This window comes from Ictalurus punctatus, chromosome 29, assembly GCF_001660625.3.
Source record: "Ictalurus punctatus breed USDA103 chromosome 29, Coco_2.0, whole genome shotgun sequence".
Classification (NCBI taxonomy): Eukaryota; Metazoa; Chordata; class Actinopteri; order Siluriformes; family Ictaluridae; genus Ictalurus; species Ictalurus punctatus.
In genome coordinates, this window is record NC_030444.2 from 7790831 (window position 1) to 7809565 (window position 18735).

Sequence of the window (18735 nt, forward strand, 5' to 3'; positions counted from 1 at the left end):
CATACACGTAGGCCTAAATAAATATTATTTTCACACAGAGTATATACTATACCCACACAATCTGACAGAAATATTACGTTAAAAAAATGCACACTTGGATGTTAAAACATATGTAAGTAGGTCTATATGGCTTAAAAAATATATCCGCGCTTGTATTTACACTATAGGTATTTCCAGGCGCGCGAGCCACATGCCGAGCACAAGCAGCGCGCGCAGCTCCCAGAACTGTGCTCGCGGTGCTTGGAGACAAGGCACGAGCTGTTTTTATAACAGGCGTTTCTGTGCTGTACCTTGGCGCGAGAAATATGTGGCCACGGCCTGAACTGGAGGATTATATTCGGCGGTTCTACTAGGTTTCGCGCTAAAAGAGCCTGGGAGAAGGAGAGAGAGAGGGAGAGAGAGAGCGAGCGAGCGAGCGAGCGAGAGAGAGAGAGCGGGAAAGAGAGAGCGGGAAAGAGAGAGAGGGAAAGAGAGAGTGAGGTGGAGAGCTCGCGGCCATTCTGCGCTTCACACACAACCAAGTCGCGAGACCAACCTGGAGAGCGCGCGAGAGAAATTAACTCACGCTTCAGTTTTTGGGAAGCCTGTAAAGTTTTTTAAACGCATTAATTGGACCGAGTGATCGATTTAGTTCTTTTGAGTTTGAGTAGAAATTAGAATGAAGACAAAAAACAGGGAGCAAAGCTTGTCCGACTCCAGAGAACTCGATGGATCCTACGACCAGCTCACTGGTAAGTTTGAAACTTTGTTTTGCAAAACAATAAAACATGCAGTTTGCCAAAGAAGAGGACCACATTTATTTGTCCAAATCTTTCGCAAAACATTTTGCACAATGAACTGCATGTTTTGTTGTTCGTGCGCATTTGGCACGCCAGCATGCTCAGTCCTATGTGGATGTGTTTTTATTGAATGGCTTTCCTCTTTGCTGACCTGGCTTCATACCCCAGAGTGATGGTTCTTACACCTGGTAAAATGTTTGTCGCGCAGGAACCTCGGCATACACCATGGAAGATTCGGGTTACTTCTATATGAAGTGGATCATCATTTAAGCATTAACTGAGATTGATCACTCCACACCAGAATATATGGGTGGCATTCCAGAGGATGGAGTGAATGGAGGGATTTTTAAGTGATCTAGTCTGGGAAACATGAATGCAAGAACAGCATACCCTGGGTAATTTAAAAAAAAAAAAAAAAAAAAAAAGGGAGGTGAATAAAATCAAGTGCAAAACACTGTAGTCTAGAGTAATTGAAGGATGTTGTACTCTTGCTACTTCAAAACCAGGAACGAATTGAGAGGGTGGAGTGAATGGAAAGATTTTGTAACCTTGCAGAATTTTGCAAAGCATTATTGGGAGTCTTTTGGAGATTATATTGTAACAAATCAGGGGATAGGGAACTTAATGTCCCCTTCTAACAACTGATGTCCACGTGTCTGATTTAGGGTGACTAGATAATGTTACAGGTACATTTATGAATGTTACAGACAAGCTGTTTTGTTTTGAAATGGTGCTTGAGATGATGTGCAACAGTGTACACGTTTGGTCCTGTGTTTTTCATACATCTTGTAAATGGTTCTATAATAGCAGGAATATGGTCTTGAAATGTTCTCCAGATGAGGATATTCAGAAGGCGTCTTGACCATGTAATCATGATGCAACTTCTATAAAACGATGCGAAATTGTCCAGATTGTTGATACATCAGGATTATTAAGGAAACTTTATGCAGTCTGTTGAATCTGTAACTATCTACATTACGGTGTTCCTCAGAGCCTGGTTTAAGTGTGCCAGAATTGTCATTTCCAGCAGATCACTTGATTGTTTTCTATGTTTGTTCTATTTCATTATATAATATTCTTGTTACTGGTGTGAACAGAATGGTGTGAGCTCACCATTTTATCTACTACCATTTATTTATCTATGAAGAACTTAACGATTGACACCATGACAGTTCCACGGTAACAAAAGCATTCATGGCATGAGATTGTCAGCCTATAACATGCTGCACATGTCCTTATCATCTTTATTTGCCTGAAGCAATCCACCATTCTGCCACGTTTTACTTGAGAATGGGTGTTTGTGTGACTGCATCTGATTTACTATCTATAATTAGATTGGGCATAGTTATTCATCAGTTCTTCAGACACTTTCTCTTGTCATCACATTCACAGTGGTTTCCCTGATATATTATTACATTACATTTTTATATGTAGACTTTTTTAAATTCAGTTTTACAGGTAAAGAAGTTGTGTCAGGACATTATGATTTTATTTATTTTTATAATTTTTTAATAACTTCAACCATAGCAATAATAGATACTGAAAGTAGTATCGAAGCTCTGCGGTAGAAAAATGAAAACTCTGGAGTACACCTTCAGACGGGGCCATTGTGTTTGGACAATTGTGCATACATTCACACTACCTGGACAGTTACAGTACATGCTGAGAACAGGTTAATAATCCGATTAAAATGGAACCACATTAGCAGAGACAGTAAAATTTTCTGGAAAAAAAACCAGTTACATATTGAGATGGACTATAAAGGCTAGGTTATGAAAGAGTTGCATGGAATAATTTGCGGTTTATTTCAGACAAGGCGACAACACAGAGAACAGAAGGGACAATAAAAACAAGTGACTGGATAAAGACTAACAAGACAAAAAGGATGAGAACCACATTAACACCTACAAGACTTTGCAGAGAGTGGTGACATAAAGGAGTATATCACTGGCTTGGATTACATTCCAAGACACAGGTGAAACTCATGAACCATAGCAACAGATTCCTTGGAGACAAGAACCGCTGGTGTTGAGTGGATGGCTATAAGGGTCAAAATGTCTGAGTCGGAGTGAACTTGCCCTCACTAGAGGCATGAGATGTACAATCAACAAATTGTGAATGTAACCGGGCTGACCCTGTGGTGCATGTCAGCACATCAGGGCCATCAGGAACATAGGCTGAGACTGCAGGGTCATAAGGGTGGTTGTAAAAGGAATACACCACAAGAGCACCCCACTTAGTCAAGTGAACAATGAGCCAATAATGTCTTACTTGCCTCTAAGACAAGGCCATGGGAGTCCACAATGCATTCCTCAAACAGACTGTGTTCATTTGCTGAGATAGTTATTTGCATCTCAACAAGTGGATAGGGTCTTTGGAGGACAGAGCAGTGTTACCTGGGTTAATGATAAAGGGTGTTAAGGAGAAAAATCAGTAACAAGCTGCTGTGAGAGATGCAGGTCAATTAGTAGGCAGTGCCAGAGCAGAGTGGCCAGGACCACAGACTGAGGCTCCACATGAATATGCTGGGGCAGTAGTTTGCAGCACCTGGGACTAACTTGGTCTTTAGTATAGGGGTCATGACAAAATGTAGCACATAAGGGAAAAATCCAATCCAAAGTAATCCACTGGTTGGAGTCTACAAGGTAAACCCTCCTTATTGGTTCTGGCCCGGACTGTGCACACCAAAGAACCGTGTTACATTCCACCATCTGGCATTTGGGTTTTTCATATTTATACATAAAATTATGTTCTCTTTTGGAGGAAAGATAAAAAAGAAAACAAGACAGACAAGATGAAAGAGAGCGAACAAAGAGGGGATGGCAATTTCACACATCTGAACTGAGCTGAAGGCTGAGACTCGCAGCAAAAAATGTTGACATTCCTCTGGGAGATAGTTGCTGCTGTAGTAGGTTTCAGAACAGGGTCATCTGGGGTTAATGACAAAGCAGGTATTATGTGCAGTGGTGATTGATAAGCTGTTGTGGAGGATGCTGGCACTGGTAGGCAGGGGAAGTAGGTTGAGGCAGCAGGCACTAACATGCTGTTGAATCTGGGGGTCATTATAGGAGTATGCCTTCATGGTGCTGGTTCAAACTGAGCATGTAGAAGAGCCATCTTCCCCTTCCACTGTCTGACACTTTTGTTCATAGTTCATCCATAGTAAGAGTCCTTACCTTGGTGTCCAAGTGGCACAATGATAAAGTGATAATCCTGTTGTTACAAAATTGTCCCTGCACTCTGGGTGGCAAGGATGGCATTTCATCTCTGTGCATCAGAATGATACTAGCCAATCATGGGTGTCTGTGAGGTAATGTATCCAGCAGAATACAGGTAATACTGTCTTTCATACTTGTTCAACTGTCCATTGATGTCATATGAGCAACAGTTCATTAAGATGGCTTCACATGGCTCATGATGCAGGTTTCATAGTTTAACTTCCCAGAATGCAAGCTGTCTTGTGAAAGGAGATAACTAGCAGTGACTAAATTGGGAGACAAATGGGGTCTCTGACACTTCACCAGCTCTCTTGGTTAGCCCTCAGAGCATAATAAAGGACTTAGCTTTTCCTGAAAGGGTTCATCTTATCATAACAAGTGCTGTATTCTCTGAGCATCCCTTGTTGGCGATTACTCTTTCTTTGCTCATCAGTATTGGATCCTCTGTGTGTAACAGTGTCTTTGTTTACGATGAGGACTGATACATTTTTTTTAAACATTGTAAAGTTTTACTGCACTCTTCTAAGAGCTCGTTTGAATGGGAGAACTCAGCATATAAGGAGGCCGTCCCAGCTTTGTTAGCTATCATTAAAGGAAGACTCCACTCCACTCCTCACAGACTTCCACTGGGCATAGTTCCCAAATTGCTAAAGGGCTTTTAAAAGCTTGACCACTATTACCAGTATTATGTTATGCAGCCGCATCGTATTTGCCAATAACAGGGTTAATCATTCGATGTTATGTTGGGACCTGATAAAACATAAAGCACTTGTGAATCCTCTAACTTGCGTTGGATTATTTTACAGCACTTCAGTTGATTCATTTTTTGTGCTGTAGTAATTTTAGACCTGATATTATTTCGTGACTTGTATACCTGTTTATATGTCAAACTACGTTATACTGTCAAAAGTCTGTGGACACCAGGCCAATCACACCCATATGTGTTTCTTGAACATCCCATTATACTATACATTTAGAGCCCCCTTTACTGTTCTAGACAATTCTAGACAATTGTGTTCATTAAACTTTTTGGCAATAGTTTGGGGAATAGTTTTAGCACAAATATGGGTGTGATGACCACATACTTTTGATCATATAGTGTGTGTGTTTGTGTGTGTGTGTGTGTGTGTGTGTGAAGGAAAAATGCACAGTTGCATTTTTTATGGACACAGGCTATTTGCCCCAAGAATTCCATACATTCATCAGAGTTTGAAAGCTGTTTTTGAGCCTCGGAGCAGTCCAGAGAACTAATCCCTGGTCCTCTTGAAAATAGTGGTCTGGGACTTGCTTCCACCAAACTCTGTTGCCATCTGCATTGCTTGTGAAAGCGATCTGCTCTCAGTTCTGCGTGCCGTGTAGCATGATTGGTTCAACCTGTCATGTTACTTCCTTTTTCACATTTCATGATGGTGGAGAACAGGTTATTATGGTCACCAGAGGAGATGGAATGCCCTATCGAAATATTAAAACCAGGCGTTCATAGGACTGGAGAATTATGATTAGCTTATCGGTTCTTCACGGCTTCAATGTTGGCAAAAAAAAAAGCAATAATAAAAAACAGGAAACTTTTTTCTGCTAATTTCCAAACCTGTCGTATAGAATTGTGCAATCAAGCCACGGTTTGGAACCTGTGATTACTAGTTCTTCTCATAAAAAAACAAACAAACCTGAATCAATTCTAGTTAGGGCTCAAGTATCCTAACAAAATGTGAACGTGAAAGAAAAAAAAAATGGTGTGAAAGAGCTTTGTTTGCCTGTTCTGTATTCGCCAGTCTATAATATTTTCTGTTAATCAGCCTCAGGCACCAAAGCTTCAACGAGATGACATGTTTTCATGTGGATGTCGTGATCAAGGCCTATCTTGTCAGCAGCCAAAGGGGAGACATTACTGTCAAACACACAGTTCAATGCAAATTAATATGGTCTTAAATATAATGTAATCGATCGAGTAATCAAGGATGTCCTAGATCATATATTCATCATATATATCAATCAAATTATGGTCTCTTTTGGAGGAAAAACGATGAAGAAACAACAGAGGGACAAGGAGGGGGTGTCCGGTTCATACATCTGCCTTGAGTATTGTGCTGAGGAACAACGGGGTGAGACTCTGCAGAGCTGCTGACATTCCTTTGGAGGACAGTGAGGGGAAAGAGCAAGCAAATAGTCCTCTGACAAGACTTGGATAAATATTTTATCATTTTTATTTTTGTCTTTTTCATTCAATTTACTCTGTCCTCTTCATTTCTTTGTTCATTTTTTTTTCTCCAGGAATAATCTATGCATCATAAAATCTGTTTATAAACTTGGATAATTTTGGCCTGGTTGTACTGGGTTATTTTACAGGTAGTAATCACTGCTTGTGTTTTTGTTGTGCCTAGCATTCATATTGTCAGTGGGGAAAAAAAAAACTGTGGAAAAGAAAAGCTATGCCTTGCTGTATTTTGATGGAGAGAGCGGCCTGTTATGGTGTGCAAGTTACACTGAGGTATATAACCACTCAGACACCACTCGGATTAATCCTGTTTTCCTCCGGAAGCGAAAACGCACACAGTACCGCTCTTCTTCGTTTTTCACTGCTCTTGAGCATAAAACGTTTTATTGACTGGTTTACTAAATATAACCTGCAAATATTTGTACTGACAACATTGTCTCTGTGATGGCCTATAGTTCATTAATCCAATGAGATACTCCTACGCTGTCTGGAAGTTAGAAGTTTAATTTGAACAGACGTCAGATCGTGTGCTTCTACAGCAGGATTACAGACTGAAATATTGAGCTGACATTAAGTAAAGCTGTCATTCTAAGTGAATACTTAGAAAAAAACGCATAAATAATGATTGACAGATAAATATGTGGACAAGTATATTGAAGTCACTTGCAAACTAACCTTATGGTACACAGAGTTGGGTATAACTGTATTCTAATGACTTTTTCTGATAATGCAGTAATGTAAGGCATTACATTTAAAACTTGTCATTTCATTACAGTTACTGTTGTCAATAAAATTGTTACTCGCATTATAAATTTACTGTTAAGAAAACAATATTAAGTAAAATGCATTTTTTAAAATAGATCACGTTTTTGCGCAGCTGCCAGTGGTGTAACCTGACCTGGGCATTGGGAGCTGTAGCCCTGAAGATTTTTTCTTTAGCCCCGAATAATTCTCCACTTGGAGCAGTTTGTCACTACGTAACTGAGCGTCGATAAAAGAAGATGGCGGTGTTGTAATTTTATATCTTCAGTGAACTGAGGCGAGACCAATCAGACAGAGTATACAAGAAAATACATGGAAACACTCCTGTCTTGTTGACTGACAGTCTCTCAATTATGCCAAATGCTAGCTCACAGTCAGTGTGAGGATAAATGGGTTGAAACTGAAACACTAACATCCTCTGACACTGAGCAGGAAAACAAGGTGTATAAATGTGTACATGAGTTCCAGTTTATGTGAACATGATATGAGCAGAGCATAAGGAAAGATAATGTACTTTGCATGGCACTGTAGCTGCTAAACCCATACAGTGATAGGCTTAGTTGTGCCTCCCCTTGGCTAGTGACACCAAACTAGCTTAGTTAGAAAAGTTTTACATTTTATCAGTTTGGTAGTCCTGCAAACAGTGACAACACCCGAGGCAAGTTTTATGATAAATCCAATTTTTTCTAATCATGTCATACATTGACGCAAGCTAAAATTACTGAAAGAACTATGAGTTTCACTTTGTAGTGTATTTTTGTAGGTTTGATAGGTTTTGAAAGTAACTTGAAAGTAAAGTAATTAGTAATCTGATTACTTTTTACATGCAGCAATCAGCAAAGTAATCAGATATACATTTTAAAGTAGTAAGTAGTAATCTGAAGTGGATTACTTTTATTGAGTAACTTACCCATCACTGATGATGTATCACTAATGGTTTTTATACTTGCACCTGATCCAAGCATGCTTGTCTCCATTTCACAATTCTTAGACAGGTTAGTCAAGACTGGCATCTAGCAGATGCTCGAATGATGAATGATGTAGTGAAATGGAGTTGAAGATGAAGTCAGTCATCTTCTAATGAGCCATTAGAAATGTCTGCCTGCTCCTCAGAGCTCGAATCATCTGAGTAACTTCTTATTCTTTTCAACAAGTTCTGAAAATAGCAGCGATTAGATAAGTAACATTTTATGCACTGAAGGTGCTTGTGAAACCCACTCATGATGATAGGGGCTCATTTGGAGTTCTGGCATAGAAACTTTTTTTTTTTATATCAGATTTGAGTTTCTCGTTCTCTGCGCAGTACAGTGTCTCAGCGATGTGGGCTGACAGTGTGAAAGTGTGTGTGTGTGTGGGAGAGGCTAGCATGACTCAGATCTACCTCTTCAGAGACTTCGGGTGCAAGCTGTGCACATGTGACAGGACTGACCTGTGTTGCTTTAAGGTAGCGTGGGTGATTGCTGCCTTGAAAATCCCCGCTCTTTGATTTGAACAGCACTCTAGAAATAGCTTGTTCACGGTCAGTTTATCTCCTCCTTCTCATGTTGGTGTTTAGAACACTTAGCGCCACAAGATCAAGATTACAAAGCGAAGTTAAGACCCTGGACCAGTCTTTCAGCACATAATTTATATAGTTTCTTATTTTTGCACACAATTAGAGAGAAAAGGTTTACTGAGCCATATAGAAAAGCTTAGAAGTTTTACATGTCGGATTTTCCTTATTTTTTTTTTTGTTTACACCAGCCGACCCACAGAAACACTTTTGGTGGTGTTTGCGCTTGCATGTCCTCCCTGTTCAAGGCGTCGGGTCAATTTAATTTCATCCACAAAATGAATTCAGTGCATGATGTCACGGTGCATTCAGCCATGAAAATATGTGCAGGAAAAAAGTTCCTTTGAAAGTTCTTTTGAACAAGCCAAACTGAGGAGAAGTTGTCTCTTTGCTCTTCCCATGCAAATTTTAGCTTTCTGCCTTTCATAATTCATGTCACTGCTAATATTTCATGGAAGAGACTGGAGAAAAGAAGCCAGGGTAGAGTGAAAGCCTTCCTTCTTGCCTGAAATCTAATAGTTGCCTTTACACATCAGAAATACTGTGATAAACTGAAATATTCTATAAAATGTAATTACAAATGTACATTATGTTAATATGTACATTTTGCTAATGTATTTTAAAGCTGTGTGATGTAGGAAAACTTTTATTCTTGCCTGAGGTTTCTTCAAAGATTTTATCAAACTCGGCTGAAAAACGGTCAGCCTGCATAAAAATGTTTCCTTGCTAACTAATAGAGGCAGAAGTAATAGTAACAGCAATAATAATTAAAGCTGCAAGCGGCATTTCGGGGACCGAGCACCCAGTGAGCCACGCATTCATAGATGCGCTGCATAAGCAATCACAGGAAACAGAGATACAACTGTAGGCAAAATGGAATCATGAATGATTTGTAGTTTCCTGCATTTGCCAGTCCGTTACGGGAGAATGGTTTTGAATATCAGAGGCACAAAATGTGTTGCATAGCCTCAGGTCATGGTCCTGAAGATATCTACCAAGTTTTGTGTCCGTGCGCAAAGTCGTTCCAGACTCACTTCCTGTTTGGATTTGTTGGCCCGTTACGGGCAAAGCGTTTGGAGTATTCAAAATTCTTTTCATAACTTTTGTGAGGCATATTTTGAAGATGATGTGTGCCAAATTTGATGATGATTGGACAAAATGTGTAGGACGAGTAGCAAAAAAAATGTTATTGAGAAAACACAAGATGACAGAAAATCTAATTCTGGACACGTGGTTCAAAAGCTATGACCGTAGATGCACATCCATATGAGGCCCAAATTTGAGCCAATGGTGGTACTAGAGCATTGACACACTCCCCAATCAGTGTGCCAAATTTCACAACTTTTTACTAGATCATTGCCATAGACACCCTAGCCTGAAGAAGAAGAAAAGGTAGAATAACAATAGGGTGCTTATGCACCTTTGGTGCTTGGCCCCCTAATAATAGTAGTAGAAGTAGTAATAATAATAATAATAATAATAATAATAATGTCAGTTACAGGAACACACAGGTAGTTGTCATATAACCTTCCTGCTAGCATAACACATTCATCTCACAGCATCATTTCTTTTATGTAAACACAATACGCTACCTCAGACGTCAGACTTGTTTGTGTCTGTATCAGTGCACTTATCTAGCCAACTGACTCGCCATACTTCACATCGTGTTAGCTCCTATTTTTAGTCAGTTAGTCTCCAAGTTATAATTTGTCCACCCATGAGAATGATATCCTTGTCTATCACTGATCATGAGGTTAGACGTTGGTGCTGCCCAGTTGCATCATCCTGTCTCCCAGTCATACTAAGTGCACTCTCATTGACTGACATTTTATCCCACCACTCTCATCATTTGCAATTCCCTACAGGCATGTTTAATGGTGCAATCCCACAGCAGCGCTTTGGGAAAAACTGGCGATCATCGTAGCACTTTGTTTCGAGAGCCTGCTGGGAATTTCATCTTGTAACAGTTGAGAAATCAGGTACTGCTGAGATTCAGAAGACACTTCAAATGAAGGCGTAAACATTCATTTCACCAGCGTGATGGGAACGGATTGAATGGCTGCTGATTATTGCTGACATGGGAACCCGAACCACTGGCTTGGTGCATCACAACAACGCTTTTACTTGCATTTGCATCTGTGATTCTTTGCATTACATTGTATGGTATGGTCCTTAAAGTAAACAAATCCTATGTTAAAAATGTAAGAAATGACATACGATCTACAGTGGATATAAATCCATGGTCAAATCCTGGTTGCCTGGTTGCCTAAGTGTGCCATATAACCCCTATCACGCGTATAACTAATATTTTGCTGAACCACTTTTTGCTTGTAATACAGCATGCAGTGGTTTTGGGTAAGAGTCGAACAACTTAGCACATCTCAATTTGGAATTTTTTTTCCCACTCCTGTCTTAAAAATAAATAAATAAAAATCTATTAGAGTAACGATACAGAGTATTGCATCATGTCAAACTTTCTGAATCGTTACACCCCTAAAAATAATATCAAAACAGTATGTACATGTATTTACCTATGCAAAGAAATTATATAAATAGATCAGACACTTTCTTCTGGTTTGCTGTGTCTGTTGAACAATTTATCATGTGAAATGGTTTCCTGTTCCTTTTACACGCTGTGCTTTAACAGCTGTGACTCTACACGTGGCAAATTCGGAAGTTAACTTTGACAGATTATTAAAGCAAAGTCATTTCTAAGCATTGTAAATAAATAAATGATGGAAACTAATGTTTTAAAGGTTATGCCGAGCATTTATAATTGGATTAATTGCGGGCAATTTGTCAAGCAGTGACAATTGTGACAATGCTAATGATGCATTTAATATTACATTATGTATGTTTCCTGAGTTATGAAAAGAAGAAGAATGGATGTGAATATACCCATAAAAATAGTTTCTTGCAAATTTCATGTCTACACTGGGTCAAATAATGATCTGTATTAAGAAAAAATAGGATCTGTCTTTCAAAGTAGCATGACATTTATAATTGATGTTTTTTGTATAGCATTTCTAAAGAAAATAGCAGCACTGGGTTGGTGTGATTTGGTGGCACTTTAGGATCAGTTGGGTCTTTGGTCTCTGCCTTTCCAGTGTTTGGAATTTAGTAAAATATCAGCTGTACAATCTTATGGAGCACAAAACAATGTTTTTATGTTTTTTTTTTTTCTGGAACATGTGTACACACTATTCACGTTTGTCTATATCTGTCCACTAGTACTGTTTTTCCATGAACCGAACACAAAGAGCTTCTTGACGTTGGTACTAATACCCACAAGCCACTAATGTTTCAAGTGTATTTTTCACACAATGTTAATATAATATCATAGTAGCGTTCCCTAGGGAACACCACAACAGTATATTAACATTCAATATACAGTACATGATGGTGTAATACATTGTGTAATAAGATATATTTTACAATAAACAGATGTGCATGTGAACAATAAAGACCATTTTTCATAGATGTCACATAATATATTTTTTGTTTTATAAAGATAAATATGTTGACTATATATTTTGTTATCTTGGCAGTATGATTTTATTTCTATAGGGGGATATGCATTGCAAAATATTAACAATAACAGTGCTTCCAACACATAAATTTTACTTGGGAGGTCCACCCAGGTATATTAACGACCGCCGAAGTATATCTGGCAACCCATTTTTGCATTTTTATTTATTATTATTTTTTTTATCCATCTGAGATAAAGACAGCATTTGTGATCGATTAACTAGTGGATAATCTCCCATCGCTCTACCCCTTCCGTGCCTGTTCACTCTGCTATGTTGAGAATGGTCTCCTCTTCTGACAATCGCACATGCGCTGCAGAAAAACACAGAGAGACGTTCTTCGGTTTTACGTCAGAATCCGTGGAAAAGCTGGACACTATGAGCAAAGACCAGGTAAAGCAACTCATTATTTTCTTCTTACTGTGTAATTGTTGGTAGTATAGAGACCCACACATGACATGCGGGGGATAAAAAATATCGTGCCAATGAATTAAGAATTTGTTCCCTCGTTTTGGTAAATTGTGGCTATGTTGTACTAATTGGTACGAATTCTTAATTCGTGGCCACGATATATGCAGTATATTTGTCTGGATGTCACGTGTGGCTACATAACAGAATTCTATGAAAGAAAGTGGCAACTTTGCTATTTTGGGGCTATGGCAGTTAGAAAGACAGACTACTAACTCTAACTAAGGTTTACTTTGTCTTACTCTTCCCATGTGGCTAGGAGGAGAGGAGGGTTGGGGGTGGTTGGATCTGTGAAATATATTATGTGAAATCAATAGAAATATTCAATAAATCAAAATATTGTGTTAAGTCAGGCATTATTTGTTGTTTGTGACATACAGTAGACCATTGGCGAGTAATGGCAGCCTTTTCCACCGGCTACCACCGCAAGTATATTTCAGGCCTGTGGGACGCACTGAATAAATAGTATATTTATTTGGGGAAGTATATTGACATACAGTAAAGTAGTAAATATATGGCATGGTGTTTTTTAATAAACCAAAATATATTTGTTCCATAAGAGTGAATCTGTTTTAGTCACTGTGAGTAGTGTGTGTGTGTGTGTGTGTGTGTGTGTGTGTGTGTGTACGTGTACGTGTGTGATTGAGTTATTGAGTGATACACCTTAAGGAAAAATACCACACTAGTGTAAAGTGACTGATGGCACCAGTGGAGGTGTCACTGCTTGACAGTTTGGTCTATTTTTGCAAATCTGAGGAATCACACTGTACTATTTCTTTGCCAGTTCCACAAAGACAGTGGTTCAGATCTTTTTGTGTATCTTTTATTCCAGGCTTGTGCTCAGATGCATTTTTATATAAATAGCCTAAAGCATGTGACTCTTTCCTGTAGGATTTTTGCACTAATAACAAGCCAGTGGATAGCTAGCTACTAATAGCAGTTGTTATTTGTTATTCATTTTTAAGTGATGTATTCCTCTAAAATCATACATAGTTAATTAGTTCTGTAGTCCATTAAGTAAGCAGCTATGGACAAATGTTAAGTATATTAGCAACTATACAAGCTCCAGTGTGTTTCTGAGTCCCATGTTGTGGTTTCCTGGAATCTTGAACCTTGCTAAAAAGTGTTGGCGAACAAAATGGAATACCCTATAGCCAGCTAGTTAGCTAGCACTAAAGGAAATTAATGAGTATGTAGATTCCTGGAGGAAGGACAGCTGAAGACTGGGAGAAATGTCACATGGTCTTTTGTTAATCTTCAGCTGTCTAGTTTTGGTGAACCTGTGCCTGATGGAGCCTAAGATTTCCAGTAAACCCAGTGTGGTCTTCTGCTGTTGTATCTCATACGCCTCAAGGTTTGACATGTTGTGCATTCTGAGATGCTTTCAGACTACACAGGAAGTAAAATTAAAAAATTAAATGTTTACCAAAGTGTCTATATTATTCAGCAATCTTGGTGGAATTTGATAGTTTAGCAAATCAAATGATCGAATGTCTCACTGTAATAATGAACTATCCATTTTTTCATTGTTCATTTATTATTGAATTATTTCTTTAAAGTGCATTTAAGTAAGTAAGTATAGTCATCCCTGAGTACATCCGTACAGCCTGAGCTTAGTTTGCGCTTTAACAGAAACAGGAAATGAAAAGAAGAGTGAAACATATGGATGTGCAGAAATGCAGTCTTTTCACAGACTGTTTATAGTCGCTCTGGCAAACAAATCACATTCGTTGGCAGACGATTACTCATTAGCAGAGTCAGTTTTCATTAGTGTGACAGGATTTTCTTTGACTGATAGAGTCCAAACTGGTGAACTACTAAGAAAAAGGTTGTGATGACTTCTGCTTTGGCATGAAGTTAATTGCAGCTCTGTTGCTGTATCTGAAAGTTCTCAAGAAAAGCTGCTATAATCACTGACAGGTAACTGATATTACAGGGTGTTTCTAGACAGACAGCAACAGGATGTACTGTTCAAGGTGTACGTATCTGTTCTCTGCACTCCTGAATCGGTGGGCTACATGTGAAAACGGGGCCCACGCACAATTAAAAAACAGCATTTTGGGGACAGATGGTGGCTGAGTATTTTTGAATAACTACATCCAAGTTTTATATCATTAAAATGGGTTTCACGTTTTAAGCCCATGCTTGATATATAGCAGTGATCAGTTATATTATGTTTTATGATGTTCTGCATGTAGGCTATTGTTGTTGTGGATATTGTTGTCTCAGGAAAATGTGAACTCCTCTGTCATGAAGACTTTCCTATGCTGGGAAACTTTGAAAAGTGCCATGACTATTAAAAAAAAAATGCTGACACTTAAGACTCCTTCCATAAATGTTAAATAAATATCTCTACGGCTGTCACTGTATAAAGATTTAATAAAGTTATTTCCTTTTTTTCCCCATTTCTGTATAGGTTACAGGAAAGTCTATTTATATAGCACTTATACATATGTAGCATTTATCTAAGAAAACAAATGTCAACAAATTAATAAGGAAAAGGTCAACCAATCGATTATCAAAATAAAATGATCAAAGCTCTATTATTTTGATCATCGATTAGTTGACCTTTTCCTTATTAATTTGATTGATTTGTTATAGCTAAGTAAAGTCAAAACCATCTCCAGGGTTGGTGGTTCGAATCCTGCCTGTGTGCGGAGTTTGCGTGTTCTCTGCGTGCTTCGGTGGTTTCCTTCGGGTACTCCAGTTTCTTCCCCCAGTCCAAAGACATGCCTTGTAGGCTGATTGGCATTTCCAAATTAGTGTGTGAATGGGTGTGCGAGTGTGTGTGTGTGTGCACGATTGTGTCCTGTGATGGGTTGGCACCCCGTCCAGGGTGTTTCTCGCCTCGTGCCTTTCGTTGTCTGGGATAGGCTCCAGGCTAAATCTGGTTAATTTATTGGTCTCAGATTATGTGACGTGGCCACTGTACAAGTCCGTGTGAATGATAAAGTATTATAACAGAAGCATTAAAATGAACAGATCATTTGTTTTACAGCTGGAACTACATAAAAAATACACCCTTTCTAACCAGTCAGTTTGGAGAATTCACCCATGCAGTGGTATAAAAACCATTTTGTCATGTGCCCAATTGAACCCTAGAATGTTTTCCCTCTTGGTATAGGCTATTTAGGCAGGTAAGAATACAGTAATCACATTAGTGACTTTTCCCCCATTGGCCCTTTATCATGTCCACCTAATAATCTCCATTTATTGGAGGCTACATCACTCTGTCCTCTCCACTAATGGCTGGTTTGTGGTGGGCGTTCTGGTGCACTATGGCTGCCGTCGCAACATCCAGGTGGATGCTACACACTGGTGGTGGTTAAGGAGATTTCCGCCATAAAATGTAAACCATTTTGCATGTCTAGAAGAGCGCTATATAAATATAACTGTAGTGTGTGGACCAATACAGCCTGACTTTGTGAAGTGGTTTCAGTCTGCTTCTGAGTGAAGTCTACTGCAGTGAGTAAGCAGTTGGACACAATTGCAGGAAGTGAAACAAACAGGCTGTATATTATTTGTTGTGCTGTTTTTGTAGATGTGATCTACTAAATAAAGTGAGGCAAAGGACAGTGCGGTATGTCCAGAGAACTTTGTTGTTATGGATTTAGGGTGGCACGCAACCTTCATTCTGGCTGCAGAAGCTTAACTGGATAGAGTCTGAATGACTGTGTTCAAGGGTGGGATACAGCCTGATAATTAGCTGTGTTCTTGGGGCGGCATGTAGCCATGCAACTCCTTATGATATTCACGGCACCTTTTGCCTTTTTGCATTACAAGTCAAGGAAGACTAACTTGCAGTGGGGTGCCCTTAAACGTGGGTCATTGATTACTTCAACAGGTAACAGCACAGCAAAGCAGAGCACACTTCGGAGAGGGGACACACATGTACACACACAAAGGAAAGGTCCCAGGAGCACCTTTCTATTCTCACTTGATTTAGCACAAAACTGTACAATGGTTTTGCAGTACTTTACAAGTATTAGTAACCAGGCTAGTTGGACTGTAAAGCATTGATTGTCATAATGATCTAAGTTCAAATGATTCTTCTGAGAAAAGCCCACAGATTTCCTTTTAAGTGTTTAGTCCAAAAAACATTATTTTTTTTTACCATCTAATGCAGATTTATAGCTCAACAACTACTTCTGTAACAAAATGCACATGTGCTGTATGACAGCTGGCTCCTCGGTTGGCTCCTTAACCAGGTTTTAGATTGAGTTATTTTTCAACGCAGCTGTGTACCATATCATTGCACTGCAATCTGGCAGGAAGTGCCTGTACTAAAATTCTAGCGATGTGTTAGGTGAAAGATAAACTATTCCCAAATGAAGCTTGCCCATAAATTTGTGTTAATTTTATGAAGTAGTATTAATTACATACTTTGATGAACAGATTAATTAATGGGATGGATTGGCATCCCATCAAAGGTGTATTCCCACCTCATCCACAGTGTTCTGGGGATAGGCTCTAGACCTTGACCAGGATAAAGTGGTTATCCAAAATGAATGAATTAGGAGTTGTACCAGTGTACTGCTGTTTAATGCTCGATTCTGACTGGACAGGAGGTGGTGATGAATTTTCTATAAGAGCACGGCTCAGACAATAGTTCTGGCTGTAAAGTGTATGTTAATACATTCATTCTACTATGATATGGTTTCTATATCTTCTGAATAGAAAGTGAGTGTAGAAAGGTGCTCCTGGGACCTTTCCTTTGTTTGTATGTGTGTGTGTCCTCTCCGAAGTGTGCTCTGCTTTGCTGTGCTGTTACCTGTTGAAGTAATCAATGACCACTGTTTAAGGGCACCCCACTGCAAGTTAGTCTTCCTTGACTTGTAATGCAAAAAGGCAAAAGGTGCTGTGAATATCGATAGGAGCTGCATGGCTACATGCTGCCCCGAGAACACAGCTAATTATCAGGCTGTATCCCACCCTTGAACACAGCCCTTCAGACTCTATTCAGTTAAGTTTCTGCAGCCAGAATGAAGGTTGCGTGCCACCCTAAATCCATAACAACAAAGTTCTCTGGACATACTGCACTGTCCTTTGCCTCACTTTATTTAGTAGATCACATCTACAAAAGCAGCACAACAAATAATATACAGCCTGTTTAGGGTTACATATGAGGGGGTTGTAATAATGACTATTTTGACCTTTTATGAATGTACACATAGTGCAAAACAAGTATCTGTGTAAGTTGTTAGAACTTGCACAGATGCTTGTTTTGCACTATGTGTATGTTCATAAAAGGTCAAAACAGTCATTATTACAACCTCCTCATATGTAACCCTAAACGCTGAATGAAAGCATACATTATCACATTTTACTGGCTACAAGCTTCTTGGTGAGAAGCAGGACTAACCAGTTGGAATCATGCATTATTCCTGCTTCTGTTCCAAAGCCAGCTAGAGATATGGAGCTGAGGGCTGATGAACTGGATGTTTCCTGGAGGAGAAATATTATTGATCTGGTTTTATAATGCAAGATGTCATTTTCTGTTTATTGCTAGCATGTTATATAAAGTTTGGTTGGCAGTAGATAATACTTTAAATATTTAAATGACAAATTCCACCATTCCTTTCTGTCATCCAGCCAAAAATTAGTTAAGCACATTTCACTTATCAATTAAATTGTACACATCCCACTGTGATATTATTTAGCATATTGTCCTAATCCCTTCCTATAAAATAATATATGAAATTAATTCCTGCCTTCGCTGCTGTTCCTGATGTAGCTTTTCTTTTATGAACTAATTTGTCCTGTTTGAGGAGTCAGCCTACTGTCTTAGCACTCTTACATCACAATAGTCATATCATCTTTAAGGTTATACTCGTATTAATTCAGTCCAGTTTAATTATATAGTGTTTTTAACAATGGATATTGTCACAAAGCATTTTATAGTATTAGATTACAGATTATAGGACTATGTTTAGATTGTTACCTAATGAGTAAGCCAGAGATGACAATGGCAAGCAAAAACTCCCTGAATTGACATGATGAAGAAACCGTGAGAGGAACCAGACTCTAAAGGGGAACCCATAATCTTCTGGGTGACACCAGATAGTGAGAGTATAAATCGTTACGTTTCTAAAAACTGTATACTACACTGCTAAGTGTGTTGGAAAGATCTTCAGAATAAGCATAAGCATTTCAGATTTTTTCAGATTATTATAACTTTATGAAATACATTTGAAGTTATCCACGGTATAATGAA

General features: G+C 38.8%; 1 protein-coding gene across 1 annotated transcript in view; it reads left to right on the forward strand.

Annotated features, from left to right (window-relative positions):
* The first annotated feature begins 215 nt into the window (after nucleotides 1-215).
* The window catches only part of LOC108260876 (Kv channel-interacting protein 2), a 249109-nt gene continuing 230589 nt past the window's right edge, over nucleotides 216-18735 (forward strand). Inside the window, exon 1 of the mRNA XM_017461539.3 lies at nucleotides 216-731. Coding sequence (XP_017317028.1) covers nucleotides 659-731 — 73 coding nt within the window. The 5' untranslated portion in view covers nucleotides 216-658. The remainder of the gene's footprint in view (nucleotides 732-18735) is intronic.